Source organism: Phasianus colchicus, chromosome 23 (assembly GCF_987193195.1).
Source record: "Phasianus colchicus chromosome 23, bPhaCol1.hap1.1, whole genome shotgun sequence".
Classification (NCBI taxonomy): domain Eukaryota; kingdom Metazoa; phylum Chordata; class Aves; order Galliformes; family Phasianidae; genus Phasianus; species Phasianus colchicus.
Genome location: NC_143458.1, coordinates 3,993,647 through 4,016,279, shown reverse-complemented (window position 1 = coordinate 4,016,279; position 22,633 = coordinate 3,993,647). Strand labels below are relative to the sequence as shown.

Here is a 22,633-nt window from a genome sequence, read left to right as displayed (position 1 = left end):
CCCATCCTCTGCCTCTGTTTTTGTGATCGGGCAACATGACTACTGACTTTTTGGGATTGCTCAGGTGTCTAAATGCTGGGAGATTTGGTGCTTCCCTTTAGCAAAGAGTTTTGACCGTAAAGCTTTTCAGACAAGATGTGCTGCCTGAGGACGACGCGATTTTCCTCATTGTTTTTCCTTTACCATTCATTCACCAGAGCTGGCTGGCACCTCGCCTCAGCACTTCACCAGAAGCCTCTCCCATGTGCAGGCACACCTCGTCCCAGTGCCAGGGCTGTGTGGGACGCCGCGTCTCAGAGGCTTGCTTTGAAGACCTTGCTATCCAGACTGATCTTTTCAGGCAGGTATTGTTGAGCAGACAGACGCACACAGGCTGGCAACATCTCATTTCCATAGCGTAGATCTCCCCCGCAATGGAGTATCAGAACTGATGTGGGGGTGTTTTTCTAAAATTATTCGTGATGCAAACCTTCTACAACCGAGCTCCATCTTATCTATTTTGTGTGTGTCTGATGACTTGAAAGTGTGTTTTTCTTTGTAAGTGCAACAAATGTGGCAATAATATTTCAGTCTTTCCATCAGGCCAACAGGACAGTATGTTCTGTGCTGTATGTACATGACAGGGCCTTAGACATCAGAGGATCCTCACGGAAGCAAGCCCTAGGAAATGCTGCAGTCAGGAGAAAGGCATCAGCCGTCAGACAGACGTGCACAAAGTGTGGCCTTGGGAGTCCTGGATGCTCACAGACATCAGGACTCAAATGCATGCTCTGCACTTCTGAGCCACGGCTCCATTGGAGCAGGCAGGACTTTGGTCTGAAAACTGTTGTACAACAGTTGAGATCTGAAAGCGGATAAACTATTCCCAACAGAAGCAATTTTATATGGCTACAATTGTAGACATACTGGGAAAGTTTAGCAGAAGTGATTATTCTGGGGAAGCCGAAAGAGCAGAATGTGTTTTGACAAGACATATGTGTCTGGGGATCTCATGACTGGAGGAACTGAGGCGTAGAGAAAATCACCAACTATTTCAGGGCTGCAGGTCTGCAGCATCCTGTGCTCACAGTGCTGGCAGCTGCTGCTCCATGCGTGCAGGCAGGTGAGGTGACACCAGCCTGGCCTCAGCCCTTCCTTATTCCTTGAGCTGGCCTACTCTTGCTAACCATTCCTGCTAACCACCCCTGCCATTATACAAAACCATTTGCATGTGGTGAGGCTGAAGTGAGTATCTGGGCAAATTCTTCAGTAGCAGACAGACTTCAGTACCTTTTCCTGCTCCTCTAAACTTATTCTTTCCTACATTATGGTTTTGGGATATTTGGGGATGCTGAGCCCAGTTCTGTGTGGATTCCTGCATGATGGAGCTGCATGGAGGTTACTCCATGTGATGTGCTAAACTGCATCAGGAGCACGAGGCTTTCAGAAGAGCTCAGCATTAGCCTAATTTTGCTCCCAGTGGTATCGAATGAGGCAGAATGAGGCTAGAGCTGAGCTTCTGAAAGCTGTATCCTATCTTCCTCGTGCTGTACATGTCTAAAAATAAGGAGTCCAATTAAATCAACGGCAGTACAAAGTATGAGGGAATGCATAATTAATTAACAAAAATCAAAGGCCGCCTTAAAGCACTGATCAGCATTTAGCAACCCTGCCACTTGCTCTCACTCTTTTCATTCTTCTTTTTATCACTGATTGTTGTTGTATCTCTTCCCACTACAATCACATATTCTGATAGTACTGCAGCATGACTGTGTTTGCTCCCTGACTTCTTTCCCTATTGCTACTGTTCTGTGCTCAACTCTTCCAAATAATTTCTTTTTGTCTAGTCTACCCTGAGAGCAGAAGATGGCAAAAGATGGCCACCTGTGAGCGCAGGGCTTTGTCACTTCCCCAGCAAGTGCTCCATGCTTTCAGCACAGCACTAAGGGGGCTGGAGAGGATGTGCTGCTCTCAGTTATCCTGGCAGCAGTCCCCAGAAGCTGTGCTGGATTCACAGCCAATCTGGAGTGGGAGCAGAACCCAGCTGATGGTTGGAGTGCCAGCAGTTAGTGGGAAACTAACACAGCATGGAAGGAGAATCGGTGTTGTTTGTTTCTGGGTGGTTTTGCATTGCTTTGCACATAGATTTCTCCATCTTCCCTTCTCCTGGCTGGATTGCCCATTGAATCTGTTTCTTTGTGGCAGTAAATGCAGACAGCTGAAAAAGCAGCTGAGATAGGAGAAGCATAAGAGTGAACTTAAGCTTCAAGGAAAGGTTGAAAGGGTTTGCTCTGGAAAACAAACAGCACTGGCACCAATTGCTCATTTGGTGGGTAGTTTCAGTGAAGTGAACGAATCTTTCCTTTGAAATATACCAATTCACTGTGTGGGTACCTGAGGGCAGGCATTTAAAATGGGTCAAATGGCTCATGCTGCAGAAGTGCCTGTTTGTCCCCATTGCCTGCCGGAAGAGTTGAGGCTACTGGCCCAGGCTTGGGCATTGCCTGCTGACATCTGAGGCATCTGGCTTTCTGTGCCTGTTCTCTGCCCCTCATAGTAGCTGATCATCCACCCCTATGTTTCAGCAAAGCAGTACAGGTGAAGACAGAACCTCTGTCGTTTGATAATTGGCTGATACAGATGAGTTCCTGCACACCACCCACATCACGAAATCACCATCAGTTTCTAAGAATTTTACCATTTTTGGTAGGAAAGGCAACAAATAGCCTCAACTTTCGAATGTGTTGTTAAAATCTGTTTGTGAGGACCATATTTTTGTCAAACCAAGTTGCTTTTGTTCTGCTTTCTATGGGTGCTACTGCTTAACTTTAAGAACCTAAGCCTGAATGCCTCTGGCTTTAATATTTCTAATTAAATGCATGGGCATTTTGGATAAAATACCACACTACTGGTATAAACTTGGCTTAAAAATAGTAATACCAATTGTAAAGTTAATTAAAATGGTAGAAAAACAAGCCATATGTTGAAAAACAACAAAGACTGAAGCATTAAGGCAGCTCTGCATTGTACGTGACACCTATTGGTAACTGAGCTCATCTGTGCTGCTCCTCATTAAAAAAAATTGAAAAATCCCCTTTGCCTTACAGTATATATAGGGGTAAAATAGGGATATAGTGGGGGTTGGAAAATAAATCTAAAGTGGGATGTTTTTCTTAATGTCGGAGGCAACATCAGCAGGTTTTTAAGTACGTAATTTGTAGGGGAAGTGACTCAAATGAAATGATGCACTTTAAAAAATCAGCAAAGTGCCGAGGGCATAATAACCTCAGAGAAAATGTAAGAGCTATTCCATATTCATAATACTGGAGTTCCTCACTCCTCTAATTTCATTTCGCATTTCTTTTTTCTTTAATGGCACAGCTCCTAATATCGAGTGATTATTTCAGAATCAATGAGTTTCATTAGAATACAGAGTGCCAATACATATGCTATCCTAAAATACTACAGACTGTGAAGGAAAAATGCACTTTTAAGTTTTAATGGTACGCTTTTTAAATCCCACTGTCTTTAAGCCGATCTCCTGATCTTCTGTCCTTACTCATAAACCTTAATTTCTGCAGTCCTCTGTTGGAAGAGGTGTGAGATGGAAATCAAATGGGGTCAGAAATTCCAATTCTTCTCCCCCTCAGTCTGTGGCAGTTCCTCCCAGGAATGAGAAATGGGTGGTAGTTGATGGTAGGGATGTGGCTAATTATCATTATCCCTCCACCCTGTGCACACATTAACAGGGAGACCTGCAAGAGCACTTTTGGATAACCCTCTATCATTTGAAGAACTTTAAAATCTCCAGCATTTTCCTCCTCTCTTATTTCAGATCAGTGCTGCTTGAATGAATTCAGACCTTCACACCTTGTCCATAAGGATTAAGCATCCTCTATGGCCTGAAAGTCAACTTTTCCTTCTTTTCTTCTTTCTCTTTCTTTCCTCTAAGAACCACACGTTTGCAAACAAAATGTGTCATTGTTGCAAACTGCTGAAATTATTCTGCTTTCAAACCAGGATTTATTTTTAGGGGGTGGTTTTTCTGATGAAAATAGAAAATTCTGAGCTGCTCTCTAGTGAGGAACTTCCTCCAGCCCTTTTTGTTCTCTCTGATAGAAATCGTGGGCTGTTGGGGTGGTTCTGAAGGGTCACCTGGATGCAGGTTAATAACCTTATTCTCCTGTCCCTGGTGGACCAAAGGTAACAAGCGCTACTGAACAACCCCCTCTGCCTCCCAGCCAAAGAGTGCAAACACTCTTCACGAAGGGGATGGAATTTGCTTCAAAAGAAGTCAAACAATAACCTTTCAATGGATTCCACCACTTCCGCAACAAACAAAACACGATTCGCTTTCATGCTTATCTTTGTGCCAAGTTCTGTGGTTACAATACAATAGCTGTATTGTTCTCGCATGCTGCAGGCGAAAATGTATTTTGGTAACTGCTGCTCTTTGTAACACAATTGTCTGATGACAGTTTTTCTAGCAAACCATTAACTCCTTCAGCATGAGAGCACCTCTGCCAAGCAGAGCGGGGTTCTCCCTCTAAGAACGTAGTATCAGCTCGGGACTCTCAGTGTTAGATAACATGTAAATTCTGGTGACTCATAGTGGAAAATCATACATAAAAATTACACAAAGACTTATTTAGCCACCGTCTCATGATCTTTTCCTGGTACACAAATGTGTGAGATATGCTCACACACTCCTCCAGAATAATGCTGCTATCTGTCCTGCTCCCCCCACCCCCTGCAGCTGTCTTGGAAGATATGAGATACAGAGTAAAAATGGACATGTATATTCATATTCACATCACATTCCCTATTTAGAAGTGAATGAACCCTGAAACAGTTATGATCACTGGTTCATTTCTGGCAGATAGGCTCATTCCCCCATTTCTGCTCTCACAAAAAGGCATGCTGCTTTTCACGGTGGCTGGGTGACTAATGGGATATTCCCATTCAGCAGATTGCAAAACAGGTATAGAGGTAAAAGACAAAAAGAAAGACTTTTCTGGAGCCCACCCAGGATCAGAGCCACGTTGTTCCCCCTCTAATAAGAATCCAGTGGGTGATCTTCAGCAGCGAAAGACTGGAGGTAGGATCGAGGTGTTGGCTTCCCTCATGGAACTACAGTGCAAGAGCCATGCAAACCTACACGGCCTGACTGGAAGGAAGGCCAGAGCAGGCAGAGTACCTGGCTCTTCATGGCAGGAAACACTGAGAACAGTAGTGTGTTTTTTTTCAGTGCGTGCATGTGGTATTTTTGTAATTCAAGATGAAGTCACAGCCAAGCTGAAAACAAACCAAAGAGAAGAGCCAAATGTGTTAACAAGAATCGGAGAACAATTCCAGCAGTGACTGGGAGTTTAGGAACAGGTCTGCATTGATAAAACTCGTGTTAACATCCTGATCTGTGCTAAGGAGGAGAGAGAAAATGGCTTTGTAAAAACAACAAAAACAAGGTTGTCATTTATCATGAACACAGGTTCATAAATGAAATGCCAGAAACTGTGCCTGGATTTCTTGAGAAGGACTGAAAAAGTGCATTATCTTGTAGAAAAGGAGTTTCCATATTACTCATCCTGCCCATCTCCCAGGCAGCACGCAACTGTTCCCAGCACTCCAGTCTCCTCTGCTTCCTTCAGCTCAGCATTCAGAGGCTCAAGGAGCGAGGCCAGCGGACCTTAGAATTAGAAATGCTCTTCCCAATATTCTGCTGTAATTTGTCTTTGCTTATTTTCATGCATTAGCTTTTATGAACCGCACGAGGCAACCTTAATTGCATTCCCTTCTGAGTGCTTAGGGAAGGACATTTTTCACATGGAGGGAAGCCAGGGACCTCAGAGATGGAGCACAGAGCTTTGGCAGACACAGCATGGGAGCACATCCACTGCCCAGTACAGCACAGGGCTGCCAGTCCTACACACCAACTATTTTGCCAGATGTGACACTCTGGCATGACCACAAACTCCGTATTTGTCACTCAGCCAGCCAAGGTTTGATTTCTTCCATTCATTCATGGCAGCTTTTTATTCAGTTTCCATGCTTTATGAGTAGCTCTCTGCTGTACATCCTTCAGCAGAACAAAGGCCCTTCTCAGAGTGGGCCTGAGAAAACCCTCCAGTTAGAAGAAACTCTTGCAACCCCCCAGAAGTTTGATCAAAGTCGTATCAGATACAGGAATTAAAAAGGAAAATGAAAGTGCTTGTGTAAAACCAGGGAGAAATGTAAAGGCTAAAGGCTGCTCTAACCACCAACTATCAACTTCAACTCCCACCCACCTCCCACACACAACTAGAAATAACTTTAAATAATTTATTTGTGCCTATATTGCAGTTACATATTTAATGACTTAAAGGAAGAGTGCTCCACTTAGGAAGATGTTGGGTTTTTCCATAATTCGAAGGTAAATGTTGCCCTTCTCTAAGAATTTCAGGTTAAGCTCTACACTGCCATCTCAGGCAGTCACTGCCCTCGTTAACAGAGAGAAGGGCACGGCCTGAGCAGGGTTAGTAGCTGAACTTAGAACACATCAGATTCAGTAGGAGAAGAAGGAAAAAGGGAATCCTCCCATCCTGTTCGCTGAACATTAGAAGCAAAAAGTCTTTCTCAGCTCCCATCCACTCCTTTTGTTTGCTGCATTTTGTCTTCCGAATCATCTTTACAATTACTCTGTGCAGTGATGTCTTTCCATAGGTAAAAATATTTCAGGGACTCAAGGGGCAAAACTGTAAGCAGGAATTGGCAGGGACAGGGTGATGGGGGCATCACTTATAAAGGAAAGAAAATAAAGTGAAGCATCTGCAGTAACATTTCATGTTGGAACTATCTAAGCTCATTAGAGACGAAAACATTATTCAACCTCATTAGAGATGAAAACATCTGACTGAGTCATGTTCTCAACTTTAAAAATAATTGTAAATAGTTCATGTCTCTGGCATTGCTGATCCTTTCTGTAAAGAGCATCACCTTGATAGCGATCGCTTTGGTCCAGATGCTTGCAGGAAATTCTGATGTCACGCGTTAGGCATATCAGCAAAGCAGTACATTGTGGAAATTAATTTGCATCTTATCAGAGTGAGAAAACTGCTGAATGAGTTTATGGGTTCTCAGCCTTTTTCACCTTGCAAAGGCCTCTCACTGTGCAGGAGAGCTGTGAAACCAAGTCCTGACCTGTTTGCTTAAGCTCCACACATAGTCTTAGATTAAGACTATTATGCAAGAATAAGTGCTGCTCTTGTTTCTAGGCCAAGAAAATACTCTGTATATCGTGGGTATCCCCACAGGGACTTAATTCCCCCCTGGCCCTTTGGTCTGGGCACCGTGGGATGCTTCATGAGCCCTGCCTTGCTGAGTTGGCTAGGAAATACTGGAGAACCACTTCCTGTTCTATTGATGGGGCGAGACGAGCGGTTCTGCTAGCTCTGCATTCATCTGAACCCTGGAAGACTCAGCAAAGAGCAGGCAGCATGTGGCACGACCATTTTGTTAACAGAGGGAAGCTCATGATCTTTAAAGCAGTTTTCCCCTGCTTAAATACATGGTACAGAAAAGCTAATTATAACCCCAAGGCTGACAATTACTGATGATAAACACAAACCCCAAACAAACCCAACAACTACTCCTTTTCAAGGAGCTACAGAAATGCTCTTTTAATGGCACAATACCTGGACTACTCGTTGGATTTCTTTTCCCCCCTGATGCTTTCCTAGAGCAAATCGCTGCTTAGCAGGAGAGCAGAAAGCAAGGATGTTGCCAAACCCTGGCAGTCGTCTGCATCTCAGGCATCTTGCTTTAATTTCCCTTCCTTGGTGGCAGATGGTAGCTTTGCAGAGGTGTTAAATCTGCTTATAACTAATAGGGTGCTGTTTCTTCCAATGCTCCATCTATTTCCACAGGAACAAACCATCAATTCTCACTCTAACACAGCACAGCCCAACAGCCAAGAAACTACGGTTTGACTGAAAATAATAATAAAAGAAAGACCAAACCACCTACATCTCAAAGAAACCCCTACTGAACAAATGGTAATAGCCCTGCGTTGTTTACTATGCTTTCTCCCTTCTCAAGTATTGTTAGTTGCAGAGCTGAACCCGGAGTGCCGTCCTGCAGAGCTCCTCAGACATGCTGAGATATGCAGGCTGAGAGATGCTGTGACTTCCTTCAGGCCTGGAGCTGTTTGTTCAAAGGATGAGATGCAAGCCCTGCCCTGACATGTGCAGCTTAAACAGAGAGAACGGAGAGTGGAGTACACATGGTCCCTGGCATCAAAGGAGAGATTGGGCGGCTTGCAGGTGGAGGAGGTGGTGGTTACAGACTGTCCAAAATTGGGTCCTCAGAGAACTTTGAGCTTACCTCCAAATTGAAGGGTGACTTGTTTGCTGCTAAGAGGAAAATCACCAGAGATCACAGCAAAGCAGCTTCCAAACACTGCTGAGCTCTGACCTGACCCATGTTTAGATCATCTTCTGCCTTCCCAGGGCCACAGGGAGAAGTTCCAGCTTTAATCGCAGCATCTGGTCTGCATTCAGTTGTAGAATAGAGATTCATTCATACTATGTGGGCAGGTTTCAGTCTCCACTGTCCAAGTGCTTCCGCCCAAACTCATCTGGGAATCCTTGTCCTGGTGGCCCCCAGCCTTTCGACCTCTCCTACACGTTCTGCCCAGGGTCATCTTTTCCTTGCAGATGGAAGGAAAGCCCTCTTGCAATTCAAGTGAGGTTCTGGAGACAGGGGGCTTTCCTTGAGCATAGCTTTTACAGCAATCCCTGGTACAGGGTGCCTGGGCTGAATGGATGGAAGAAAGCCATAAATAAGGAGAAGTAAGGAGTTTCCCACTGACACAGTGAATACAATGACACCTTCTTCTGCCATCAAAAGCTGCTTATTACAGGCAGTCATTTTTACAATGGAGAGGCCATGACCTTTGTACACAGGTCTAAGGAAATCTAATGGCAACGATCCTGGTGATTGCACAATTTGGCTCGTGTTGAACATGTAGATTATGTTAACTTTGGGGCAGATTCTGGGGTCCTTCCAGTTTCTTGCTTGTGCAAACATAAGCTCATACGTGGGTACTTTTTTCTGGATAATCCACACAAAGAATAAAGGGGCAGTCTTTGCTTCCAGCTATTCCTGCGTGGTTTTCCCCAAAGCTCAGTCATCTCCCCAACAATAAACTCAGCTATGAATCAAAGGAATTAGGTGCCAGGATCTGCTCATATCACACCCTTACATGAACGGGTTTATAACTCTCTTCATCCCAGAGCTGCTCAGAGAAGAAACACATGGCTCCTTGGCCTGCTAATGGCTCACTCCTGGTCTTGCTCACAGATTTCTGGGCTTTTAACTGACCACTTCCATGGGATGCTTTTTGCTTCCCAGTACAAGAAAACACAGCTTTAACAGCCACTACCGTCCATTTGTCTGGACTCTTGCAGTAACTTACATCCTCAGGGTCTCTCAATTTCCTTCAAAAATCAATAAGATCAGGCTCATTCATACTGTATTAGCTGTGATTTGATTACAAGTCATAACTGTGCTCCCATTGATTTTTATGTGGCTTTGTGGCACTGTCTTTGAGACCTCTCAAACCTGCTTGTGGCCTTGCTGAATGACTTGATGGGGTTACAGTAAGCAGATCAACTATGGAATTGTTAACATCTGTTGAGGCTATGATCAAAACATATCTGATTCTGTACCTCCTATTTTGTCAAAACCTGAGCTAAAACTAGTAGCTAAAGCTTTGCCAAAAGTGTTTAAAACAACTAAGAGTGTGCCAAGTCTGTGCTGTTTCCACAGTCTATCAGTCTTTTAAATAAACCAGCAGCACCCACCTTAGTGGCTTAGGTGTCTTTTTGGGTGAGCAGACATTAGCCTTCCAAAATTCAAAGTCCTTTTTGCTGAACTGTCTTTCCTAAACTCAGGATGCTTCCCACATAACATTAGGGTGTATGCCTAAAATAAAAGCTTAGGAATCTGAGGCACTCTCTAGAGTTGCTTGAGATGGTTATGTAGGGAACCCAAGACCTGAGCTTAGAAGAGTCAAGAGCACAGGCTGCCAAGGGAAGTAGTGGAGTCACCATTCCTGGAGGTGTTCAAGAAATGTGTGGATGTGGTACTAAGGAACATGATTCAGTGGGCAGTATAGGTGGTAGGTGAACGGTTCGACAAGATGATCTTAGAAGTCTTTTCCAACCTTTATGACTCTATGTTTGTAAGGCCATTTGTGCTTGAAAAAATAAGCAAACAAACTGAGGTACTTTGAGGATAATGTGTTGTGGAGTGATAGAGGCCAAAGTGTAAATAGTTTAAGAAGATGAAATATGAATTAGGATTGGCTTGGTGATGGCCATCAAGCATCTTGGGCCAAATGCAAAGTTTGGCTTACTGAATCTCCGAGTCACTGTTTGGCATAGAGTAGGAAAAGAAGAGGAAAAGCTCTTTAGTGGCATATTAAGCCAGAGAAACATTTCATTTAATGGGCTGTGCAAGCCTGATGTTTTTATTTATGTGTGTGCATTAAAGGAAGGGCAAGCTGTTACTTCTTGCAGTGTGGAAGAATGACTTCTGGCATCCCATTCGTATCATAGCAGGCCAGGGCTGGTCACTGAGCACAGGGTGATAACGGTGGCAGAGCCCTGCTGGCTGCAGGGCCTGGGACTGCTCATTTATCACTGTGCAAATGCGATCAGAATTAAGCCCATTCATTTCCTGAAACCACTGGCTCACATCCTGTACATGTTCAACCATGCAGTGGTGTGCATCTTTTAAGTGAAACCACAGAAACGGGCCTTGCAAGGCAATGTGTACACACCACTTTCCCCAAAGCTCTGTTCTTCTCCATAAGGGACTGAGGGTGATTTGCTCAGCTTTCTAAGCTTGCTCTTAATCCAGGCCACAATTTGCAAAGCATGAGTGTAACAAATGTAAGACACTGTGCAAACACAAGATGTTATTCACCTTGCTATGGATGTGTCCAGGAGGACATTACCCAGTCAGAGAAGCACGTCATGGGACAGGTTTGCACGTGCAGCAGCTGGACTCGCCTGTTAGCCCTGCAGCAACATGCAGCTCAGCTGCTGTAAGGCTCAGGCCATCCTCCAGGTTCCTCTCTGAACCAACAAGCTCTCCTGGCTTCTGCTGCTAATTCTGATGGTTTGGTTTGTGTTAGAGGGGAAAGGAAAAAAAAAAAAGAGAAAGAAAACCACGCGTTGACCACATATTGCTGCCTGATGTCAAGTGTACATATCCTGTGTAGTTCACTGTATATATTGTAGGAGTGCATGCTTGTGTATGCATATATAAATGTGTGCATATGTGTGTATATACATATATAGTAGGTGTATGCATAACTAGGTATATTTCTTGCCATATATTCTTACTGCTATTAGCCCTAAAATTCTAAGGGGTCTTCAGCATTATGGATTAAGTGCACTTCAGTAGATCTGCAGTTGGGTTAAGATGTGTAAACTGGAGAGCTGCAGAAGGGTTACAGAAATGGAAGAAGCCCTTTCCTTTCTTTCCCAGATTCAGAAATACCTGTGATACAGGAAACAAAACAGTGCCCCAGGGGAGGGAGAGCAGCGTTTGGGTGGAGCAGGGGGCCTCTGTCTTCGGATGCTTTGTGCTCCTGGTATGGCCTGTGAAGGTTATGGGAATGGTAAAAGGAGGGGTGCTCCAGGGACTGCCCTGGTCTTGGTGAGACACAATAAGAATATGACTTATAGAAAGTCATAAAGGTTTAAATCTTGCAGACTTTTGGGAAGGGAGGTTATTGTTCCTCGCCTTTGAATGCATCATACATAGCAGGGGAGAGGACGACATTAAAATTCCGTATTTCAGTATTTCTTTTCACCTAAGGTAGGGCAGCAGGGAGGAAAGTCTCGCTGCACGTTTGCACTAATTAATGCCAAGTGACCTTCGCAGGGTGAGAGGTCGCCATGGCCATGTCTGTCTGCTTACAGAGACAAATCTCTGCAGAAATGCTGGCTGGCGCGGGAAGCTCAGGGGGCAAAAATGGCATAGAGGTGGGCGCTCACTGTGACTCAGAACCCTTCTCTGGCAAAGCTTCTACTTGCTGGGGTACTGTCTGAAGAGTATAACAAGAATTGGTGCAGCTCATTGCTTTCTGAAACCCAGAGGGTTGGATTTCCCACTGTCATTTGCTTCATGCAGCCATTTTAAGCAGATGCAAAGCAGGGGAAAATACTCCTCCGACAGGCTGACCACTCTGCTTAGCCTGCAGAGAGAGAAGAACATTTCTGTACATCTGTCCATCTCATCCATTGGGACCAATGGGATGTAAACATCTGCTTAGGGCTTTCTTGAATGGGAATCCAGTGTCCTTCTCTGCATGTCTTAGTAGAACGCATTCAGTCATCAGCACTGCAGACTGACTGTCACCCACCATTGCCAACACTGACATGTCTCAGCCTGGATTCTGACCTGGCACACTCTGCCAGGCTGATCACATTTCCTGGCCGAAGCTAGTATATAGATTACTTGGATATCAGTAGCACATGAGTGAGGGAGGAAAATCGATGCTTACAATTCAATTCAAAGTCTACTGAATCCAAGGGAATGATTCCTCTTCAAGTCAATACGCTCTGAATGAGGCAGGACAAAGGAGAGCTTTGACAGCAATTGATTTTTGAGGGAAAGGAGCCATGCCTTTCGCTAGGTTGGAAAATGACGTGTTGCAAAGTAAAGGCAGAATCCATGCTGAGTTGGGGAAGTGATTGGAGGCTGTGCAAAGGCTGCAGTGATGAGAGGCAGACCGGCTTCGGTCTCTAATGAAGGGAATTGAGAGGGGCTGTGCGTCACACACAGAAGTACTCTACTGTGAGAAGTGAGACGGTGAGAACTGATAATGAGAACGAAGAACTTCCTTTGATTATTGCTTCTCATGTCCTACAATGCAATCTACATCTTGAAAGAAAGCTCCTCATTTAGATCTAAGATCCCCTTGCCTCTGCGTGCTTAGAAAAGCAAAAAGAAAGGTTAACCTGGGTACAGTGTAAGCCTCTTCTTTCTATTAAGCTCTGCATGGATGCAGTGGAACACCGCAGGTATGAGGGGCTAATTTGAGCTGCAGCAGGCAGGTGCTGCACAGATGTGCTGAGATGGTGCTGAGAGAACTGCTGAGCCCCAACAGGCAGTGATGGTTGAGCCCTTCTGGGGCAGGACTGGGTACAACAGCTAGAGCCAAATCATGGCACTGCACATCTCAGAACGAACGGGATGCACGCATATTCATTAAAATATCAAGAGGAAATGAAATTAGGGAGACGCCAATCCGGATAGCCCAACTGAGCACTTGTAAGGTGGAATGGCAATTAGCTACCTTAACAACAGCAGCAAAGGAATGGCAGCACAAATCTGCCCTGTGTCACAGCACTTAAAACCAGAATTGCTGCAAAGCCCCCAAGCCAGCCATGCACTTGAGCATCTGGATAGTATCAATTAAAACCCCCTAGCCCTCCTCCAGCAGCAGTAACAAATGTGCCCAGGGCTGCCTGCATGCTCCTGGAATTCACCACTTCTCACCCAGACCATCAATAACAATAGCAAATGAGTGAAAAAGAAGTATTTTTCGGGAATTTTTATTCCAACTGAAAACTCGTCTCTGCTTTGACGTGTACCTTGAAGCAAGGGAACAATTATCTAGTCACAACACTCGATGCCATTTGCATAATGTCAACTAAATTGCTCAACTGCTTCAAATGCTTTTGTCATTAGAAAGATATTCCACAAATAAACTGACTGCATATCCCTGACACTCCAAACTAATGGGTTACAAGTAAGCGAAAGATAAAGCAGCGTGCTACGAGAATTCTTCCCTTGCCATTACTTACACTCAACCTACGGAATCACAACATTTCATGCCTATTACTGAACTCATTTTTAGTGCCCTTCTTCTCACTTCTGTATTCCGAGGCTGCCTTCTGTAAAAGATGCTTCAGATGAGCATCAGCAGCTTTGGGGCAGGAAGTGGTGGGAGTCAGAAAGAGACACTGACCACAAAGAGGGTCTCCATGGGAGGTGAGTTCCTCTGTCCGAAGTGGCATCTGATGGACCTGTGTGGGACACTGGATGACAAGATGGAGAATTTGTATAAATGCTGACATTTCCCTTGGCAAGCAGAAGATTTTACTTCAGGGAGAAGAAAGAAAATAGTACGTGTGTGTATGTGTGTGTGTGTTTGATTTTCCTCTTGTGTAATGGCACTGTCTTTATCAAACTGAAGTGAGACTTACAACAGCATCAGCTCTCCTGTGCCTCTTCAGCTCAGTCTGTGTGATGGAGCTCTGTGGCCCAGCCTACCCCTGTAGCCCCAATATAGAAGTGAGGGGACAAACCCCAAATTTCTATTTTTCTCCCAGAGGCCTTGATAGTGATTCTTACTTGCACACGGGCTCCATCTGAAGGGTGCGGAGGCAGTATCTCCCTACAGGAAGCTTTTATAGGAATGGAAGTCAGGTTATGGCTGGGTGAGACCCTCATTTGGGATGTGTAAGCATTGCTCCAACAAAGTCAATGCTGCTGGGCTGACTGATGCTACTGGAAGGCTTTGCCCTTTAGAATGTGAATGCATTTATGACACAGCTCCTCTGTGGGGGGTTGAAGAGGCTGTGAAGGGAATATAAATGTGTCTCATAAGGTGCAGCTGTAATTCACATTTATCCCAAGGCTTGCTTGTGTTGCCTGTGGACCAGAGTAAATATGAACCTGATCCAATTCTTGTTTAGTTTGAGATTTCTTTGAACTGTGCCTGGGAGAACTGACTGCAACTTATCCGTGGGTAATGCATTGTGATTTGACACTTGCTAAGAGTTGGCAGCCGCTCTCAGAAAGAAATATCGATTGCAAAGAATAAATTCAATATCGTAGTGGAACAAGGGAGCAGGACATCATTGACACCATTTAGTCTGCAGTTCTGGAGCACCCTTTGTCTTGAGTGGATGGCAAGCATTCATTAAGGTGCCTTCTCTGGCATCAGGCGACTTGATGTATGGTCTCGTTTTCAATTTTACTGTCTGTAGGATAGGAGCAATGCTTGTTTTAGAGCAGCTGTTTGTAGCACTGGCATTCTTACACAGCTGTGAATGTCACCCATCAGTCTAACTTGATGTAACCGGGGTTACAACCAGGAGTAACAGGACTGGGGGCTATGTTGAGGCTGGTGCCTGGCAGCAGGAGGTGAGGATGGTGCTCTCCTCTTCCTCTCCCTACGCTCCTCTCTGGTGAGGAGTGTCTCATCTCCTCTCATAGCTCCAGTGTGTAATTTGCTTTCTTTCTATTTGAACCAGAAAGTTCTCAGGTCCTGTCTGGATATTGCCACATCTCTGCACACAGCTCTGCTGGCTGTGCTTATCTTTGTTCCTTTGGGAATTCTTTGGGAAAAGGCTGAAGCTTCCTGGGGAGCAGAGGAGCAATGGCTCTGGGTGTGTGGGTGAGCATCACTTGGCTGCTTACCATGAGTCATGGGGGGAGACCTTAAAAAGTGCCTTTTGCACCTGGGACATATCAAGGCTTCAGGAGAAATACCAGAGGAGTGCATGGACAGGGCAGCACCTGTGTCTCATGAGCAAATAGAAGAGGTACAAAACACCTAAATACTGTTTCTGGAGCTTGTCAGTGCTTCTGTTGAGCTGCCTTCAGCAATTCCCTCAACCTATCCCATTATTTCTTTTTTTTCCCTTCCAATTTATACCTCTCTCTAAATTCAGCCTTTGTGCAGGAGATGGCAGGGACAAAATAATGCCCAGGGAAGCCAAGGCCTATTCTTTTCAGGTCTGTTTATACAGTGGTGAGTAAAACACAAGCACCATGGTGCACCCCATTGTAATGCACAAAGCCTGCAGAGAGTCTTGGTGATGGAATCCAAAACGCTGTCAGCTGCTGAACTACAGCTCTTTTGATGACTCTGCTTGTTGAGGATAATTAGGCTGGTGCATTACAGACACACACACGGATGTCTCTATTCTTTTTGCAGTCACAGAGCACACGCTGTGCATCCACTATGAGCACCAGTTAAACCCAGGGCAACATTTGCAAATGCACACAGGAATTGGGAGGCTGATTCACCATCGGAGGTGCCTTGAAAACACAAGCCTCAGAGGATCCAGCAGGGTTAGCAGCATTCAAAAGCATTCAATTTTGGTTTTGAAACTTTTGCTCAAAACCTCTCAGAGGATGGAATTCCCCCAATGTCTGTCTGTGTGTCTGTGCAGCAGCTGGCTGAGGCGATGCAGCACGGCTCTCACATTGCAAACACCAGGAGAAGTGGAAAGGTAAACTTCCAAATGGCTTTATCAGGAAGTATAGCAGAGTTCTGTACGAACAGCCCAACCTGCCACTGTCACCGTGCCTCCCAGGGGAGGAATAATCAGCACTTTATGCAAGCAGGGCTTCATAATCCCTCATGTTGGGTGTCTGAAATCACGAGTTTCTCTAGCGAGCTTCTGTCTTGAGAATCTCAACAGTACGTTTGTGTGGTGTCCTGACAGTGACATTGAGTATGAGAGCGGGAGAGAAAAAGGGACTGAAAGGGAAAAGCTAACAGCGATATCTTTATGTCACTCGGCAGCTGATACACAGCTTGAAAGGGAACTGCACCTAAGGATGGAGTTATTAACGCGATGGGTTTTGATTCTGTGAGCTGAAGGTGACTCTGTACCCTGTCTATGACCTGGGGACCTGCAGCTCCTGTCCTCCCTCAGGCAGGGCTGGGTCAGGGATGCAGTGACATCACAGAGCCATGTCAACATGCAAAGCATTTTGTTGTCGCCAGGCCATTTTAATACCAAAACCAGTGATGTACTCGGGGCCCAGGAAGGTTTCTAACAACTCAGTCTGAAGTTAGACAGCCCAGAGAAGCACAGAAACATGGGGATAGCTGTCTCCCGGCTGACTTGCTGTGGAACCAGGAAATCATTGCATACAGTGATGCTACTTAGATGTAGCTGAAGGCTGAAGGCACTGTAGAGTTCTTGTTTCTCCTCTTGAACACATGCAAGTTTGCCTTCTGTGCAGTGAGTGCTGATGCAGCAGGCACTGCAGTGATGTGCTGACCTTGGCTGCACCATGAGCAGTCTGTGTCCAGAGATGCTCTGCTCCTGAGCAGCTCTTAGTGTTGTGGCAAGAGCATTTCTTTGATGATATCAGCCCTGAATATCTGATTTTTCTGCTCTCCCAGCTGTCAGATATGATTAATGGCAGTCATGTATCCCGAATGACTGAAGTGCTGTGGAGCACTGCTGCTGCCATTACCCTTTCAGATTGAGACCTGATCATGAAATGACTTCTTCAGCCACTGATAAGAGAAGATCTTTCTCCATATGAAAACTTTATACAATGTCATGGAAGTAGATGTTTGAGACCAGATACCCAAGCCTTGTGGTTAAGCTAATAGACAGAAACTGTGCTGACTGAGGTGCAAGTGCCAGCCTCACTATGGTTTCCAGCTTAACTCATCTTCCAGAGGAACAGCGAACGTCAGGAGTCCTCTGTGTTTTATCACTTAATATCTTTAAAGAAACAAGCAATCTGATAGAGATCTCCCTGCACCGAACACATGGAGTGCATAACAGCCCAAACTCTGCAGAAATATTCTCTCAGTCCCACAGCAGAAATCTGCAACGAAGCCAATGAAAAAAATCCATATGCAGAGCAGCCACGGGACCTGGTCCCAAATGTGTGTGCTCAAGCTCTCCTCCAGCACACCTTCCTGGCAGCTGCTAACTCCATTCCTGTCCTTGGTGTGCTGCAGACCTGTTGGATCCCTTCCAGCACAGATGTACAATTGTTCAGAGACCTCAGTGCTGACCCAAAGAACTGCGATACACGAATGAGAGCACTTAATTGCTCAAACTGTTGCTCAAGTTACAGTGCAGAATCTCATCTGTTAAACCCTGGCGTGGGCAGAGCTGTGGGTTCCCAGCTCCTCGGGAAGATTTCGGCAAGCACAAAGAGCAGGAGGGTGGCAGCAAGGAAAGGAGGTCTCCTCTGAGCTGTCTTCCACTGTACGTGGTACAAAGAAGTCACAAATGCTGCCTGTGAAGCATTTCCACTGCTCTGATGGCTGATCCACAGCGCTACAAAGAGAAGCCTTGTGATTCAATGATGTGTGGCCCAGTGGCTCAGCCCAAAGCCACTGCCCTGAGAGATGAGCATGGAGGGCATTGGAGAAAGCTTCTGCCTCAGCCCCTGGGGCAACAATGCCCAAATCTTCTGTTTGGAAGCTGAAGATTTCCTCCAGTGCTGTTAACAAGCTTGGAAATGCACTTTCAGTGCAGCTTTCAAAGCAGTGTTTTTTTGTGTATCTATCCACTTCTTCATGTGAGATGGAATTCCCCTCCATCCCCCAGGCTAACACAGGTCACTATGAATCATAAAAATGCCAAGTTTGGGCTTAACTGTGGCCTGTGTGATGCCTGTGTTTTGGGCTGGCCCTTTGTAGTAAGATGAATTTCAGCCAAGAGTATTTGCAGAATAACACCCTGAAGGAACAGAAGGAACAGAAACCACTTCAAAATCCAAAGATTATCTGCAGCACTTGTTTGTGTGCTCAGTATTTTCCCAAATCCAGCACAAACCCTGGAGGAGCGAGGGATTTCACAGCCTTTCTGTGCTGCAATACTGCTATGTTGCTAAGCCTGTTACTAGGCAAAACATGTTTGAGCAGCAGAGAAAACATTTTCAAAACACAGGAGAAGCTTCTTTTCTTTGAGAGTAATGAAATTAATACGCCTAAATTCTTGTAGTTACTGGGAATAAATCAGACTGGCTCTGTTCTGCTCAGGTCCCAGGAAGATGTGGTGCAGCTCCATGAGCTGATGCCTCTCCATGCACGTGGGTGTGGAGTTACACCCAGGTGATGTTCTGTGGGAGGGAGGAGGAAGGAAATGTGTAACACAGGGAAGTGGTGAAATTGGTTCCCGGGTAGCTGTGTCACATTCCTGGCTATGTGAGTTTTATGAACGAGAAGTGTTTGCAGTCATGCCTCAGATCTGCTCACTGTGCTGTGAGCCACGGTTCTGGGCAGCCTGTCCGCAGGGATGGCTGCAGTGCTTTGGGCTGAGATGATGGGAAGGAGCATCAGCTCAGTTCTGCAAAGTGTTGTCACTTGTGTCGCTTATCTCTTACACTTATCACACAGAGCCTGGCAACCAAAACAGCAAGAGGGCTGCAATTTCAGCGTTTTGTTTGTGGATGGTGATTTACCTAGCTTGAGTAATGACAGGGGCCTGACACTTATCTTCATTTCTCCACATCCAGTTCTCTTCTGAAACAGCACTTGGGGCTGTGGCTTGAATTCAGAACAAGTAACATTCTAAATGTTACATGTTTACATATATTCACACACTAAGACACAGAAGGCAGGATTTCTACTCGTTACATTTCTGACTTTCTGTTCCTGAGGATGGCTTGGAGGAGCTTCAGCTGTGACACGAAACTGGCACAACTACCGCCGAGCTCCCAGCTTCTGGCAGCACTGATCTCTGTGCTGTGCAGGACGGAGGATTTCAGCCTGCAGAAGTGGCCATCCACCTCTTACATTTTCCCATGTTCAGCATTATGCAGAGATATGAAATATGCAATAGATTTTTTTTTTTAATTATGCATACATGTGCGATAGTTTTGGTCGTTCCCCCATGGTTTCAATGGCCTGTAAACTACGTAGTGCTTCCCTTGTGCTTGCTCTCAGGAAGGCTGTCAGCACGTATAAGAGGACTAACATGCAGCAATGAGATGCCAGACCAGGTCTGTGGGTGTGAGCACTGGCAGCAGACCCATAACAAATGAGTGCAACATCACAGGACTGTTGGGAAATGTATGAAATCTCTTTTTAGAGGAAGATGTTGTTGCGTTGAGGGTCTTGAGACACTGAGGATCTGCTTGGATGGCGTGTGACCTTGCGTAGAATGTTTGTCTGAGTGCCTAAATTGCAAAATGGCAATGATAGCATCACCTCTGCCCTCCTTCCTGGTTTAAGTCAGAAACTATTTGGGATCAGGACAGTCTCCTTTGTGACTAGACAGTACGTAATGCAATGGGCTAATTACAAAATAAAAAAAATAATGAACCTGTGCTCAGAGGAAAAGCCCAATAAATACTTCTCACAGTAACAGCCCGAAATGCTGACATAGTGCTGTGGTTTCAGCAACTGCCATCCAGAGGTGATGTCCCCAGTTTGCACAGCACTGCACCACAGCTCACAGCAGCTCAGCTGAACTGCAGCTGTTGTTGGGAAAGAGGAAAAGAGACAGACAGAGCAGGGAAACCTCAGGGTCTCATTCTGACCGGTAGGAATTACCTGAAATTGCTGGAATTTGGAGGCTGAAGGTTAGGCTGTGTGTGTGCTGGGCAGTGTCTCAGCATGCTTTCAATACCAGGTGTCACCTGAAAGCAGCACTCATGCCATCTTCAGGTCCCTTGGCCCAGCTGTGCCATGCAGCCCAGGGAGGTGCCAGGAGCCTGGCTGCTGCCAGCAGCGATGGGCCTCAGCATCATGCCTGGCAGACGAGTCTGACAGCTTGGAGCTGTGTTGTCACAAGGCTTTGGAGCAGATGGTCGCCCCTTTGCAGTGTCAGCCTGCCTTCTGCCCAGCACAGAGCTGCAGCCCTGCTTCACCTGGCTCCCACTGCTTGCTGTTACCCTGGCTTTGAGATGCAGAATGGGTGGGAGAACTTTGAGCCAAGACTCACCGGGGCTCTCTGCTAAGGTTGTTGTGCCACAGTGACTCTGGGGGAGATGGTGTTTTGCCTCTTTAGCAACTTGCCTATCTCCTTCATTTACACAGCACAGCAATGTGGCAGGAGTTAGAAGGCAGCAGAGCCCCTTGGGACAGGTCCTGCTGCCTCACTGCCCGTCTCACGCTTCTGAGCGCACCCTCAGTGGCAGAGCCTGGTTGTCTGCTGTTATTTCTGTTTTGCTACTTATGTGAACTTCAGAGAAGAACTATTTGCAGGATTTCCAGCAGGCTGGAACAGGGCATTACGAGTTCCTTCAGATGGGGAAAGCAGACTCATCCCAGCAGACAGGCACGTTGTCCAGCAGGGTTACAGCACAGTAGCCTGGATTTAGTATCCAGATGGTTTACCCTGCTGCCTGGTGGCATTTTCAATGAGCATTCCTTGCAGCAGGGGATATTTCGCCCCTCTCTCTGCTTTGCATTCTGTGTTTAACCTTTCCTATCCTATACACGTGAAGCTTTGGTTTCATTTTTATCAAATGTTGGAGTTTTCTTAGGCAGGAATATAAACCACAGCACAGCTCCTCAGCGCATGGCGAGGTGCAACCAGGGTTGCCTGTCAGCTGTGACGGCACTGTTGCACAGGTAACAGCCACTTTCATTCACACTCAGCCTGCTTCTCTCTCCAGCTACTCTGGAAGCTGCACATCTGTTTTTCCCAACAAGCGCAGAGCATGAAGTCACCAGTTTTGTACTATCTTCACTTGCAGGCATTGTCTGTAAGTGCTGTACGTTGGTTTCTGTACATGACTACAGATCACTGACAGGCAGAAGGAGCGTAAGTAGGACAATGGAAAGCACACATGGGACTTGATGGCTGTGCCAGCGGGTCCACAGCAGCCTGACATTTGTCCTTAGGACTGCATGGGTGCATCTCTGTATTTATGGACAAAAACCACACAGGGATGTCTAAAGAAACCAATGAGTTCTGACTGGCATCAAAAACAACAGGGAAACTCTTAAGTAGATCAAGGAAACGTCCAAATCCCCCCTGGTCTCATTTCCATCCTAACGCACAGTCCCACTTTAGGAGTCACTATATTTAAACCGGGAGAATCATTAAGCTATCATTAGGTTGCCGCCTCATTCATTTAAAGCACGAGCAGGAAAATTAGAGCGGGGCATCGCTAAATTAGACGAGAAAACCCTACCACTTCGCACTACTGACATCTTCTCTAGCTCCTTTCCTTTCTTGTGTGTAACGCACAGCGCTCAGGCAGCGCTCAGAGCGCAGGAACGGGCTCCGCTTTCAGCCAGGGGGGACCGAAACATCGCTCCGCGGTGACCCCGAGCTTACAGCGGCGCTGCCCCCAGCAGAGCCCACCTGCGCCCGGGACCCGCAGCGGCCCCACGGCTCCGCTCGGCCGCAGCATCCCCGCCCGGGCGGCCCGGAGAGCCCCGGTTGGGCGCAGCCCCCAGCCCGGCTCCGAGCGCGCATCTCCGCGGCGGGGAAAAACGAAAAGGGGAGTGGGGGGGGGAGGAAGGGGCCGCGCGGAGACTTACGCCCGAGCTTTGGGGAAGCCCATTGACAGCAGGATCTCCAGCGACGAGCCGTGTTTGATGGTCCCCGCGCGGTGCTGCCGGTTCCGCCGGGGGATGACTTTGCTGTACAGCTCCTCTTTGGCAGCCATGGCGTGCGGTGCGGGCTGCCCGCGCTGGGCCATCACGCAGCCATCGCCGGCCGCGCAGGGCCATGCACACCGCAGCGCCCCGCCGGGGGCCGCGGCCGGGGCAGAGCCGAGGGGCTGCGCCCTCCTCCGCGCCTCCGCTCCGCGCTGTTCCGCGGCCCCGGGGCCACACGTGCGCGCCCGGCGGCCGCTCCGGAGCTCCGGGAGCCGAATGCCCGCGCCGCGGCCCCGCGCAGCCCGCCCCCGCTCTTAAAGCCGCCGCCCG

At 46.6% G+C, this 22,633-nt stretch overlaps 2 protein-coding genes across 9 annotated transcripts in view; one reads left to right on the top strand and one right to left on the bottom strand.

The window, feature by feature from the left end:
* UBASH3B (ubiquitin associated and SH3 domain containing B) overlaps positions 1 to 22,575 on the bottom strand; it is a 55,925-nt gene extending 33,350 nt beyond the window's left edge. Inside the window, exon 1 of the mRNA XM_031599809.2 lies at positions 22,244 to 22,575. Within this exon, the coding sequence (XP_031455669.2) occupies positions 22,244 to 22,404 (161 nt within the window). The 5' untranslated portion in view covers positions 22,405 to 22,575. The remainder of the gene's footprint in view (positions 1 to 22,243) is intronic.
* The window catches only part of LOC116233104 (uncharacterized), a 224,884-nt gene that overhangs the window by 47,971 nt on the left and 154,280 nt on the right, over positions 1 to 22,633 (top strand). For 3 of the 8 annotated variants that reach the window (XM_090123443.1, XM_090123444.1, XM_090123447.1), the window contains exon 3: positions 198 to 344. The exons of the other annotated variants lie outside the window; for them this stretch is intronic. In XM_090123443.1, coding sequence (XP_089979569.1) covers positions 198 to 344 — 147 coding nt within the window. The remainder of the gene's footprint in view (positions 1 to 197; positions 345 to 22,633) is intronic. 8 annotated transcript variants of the gene reach the window in all.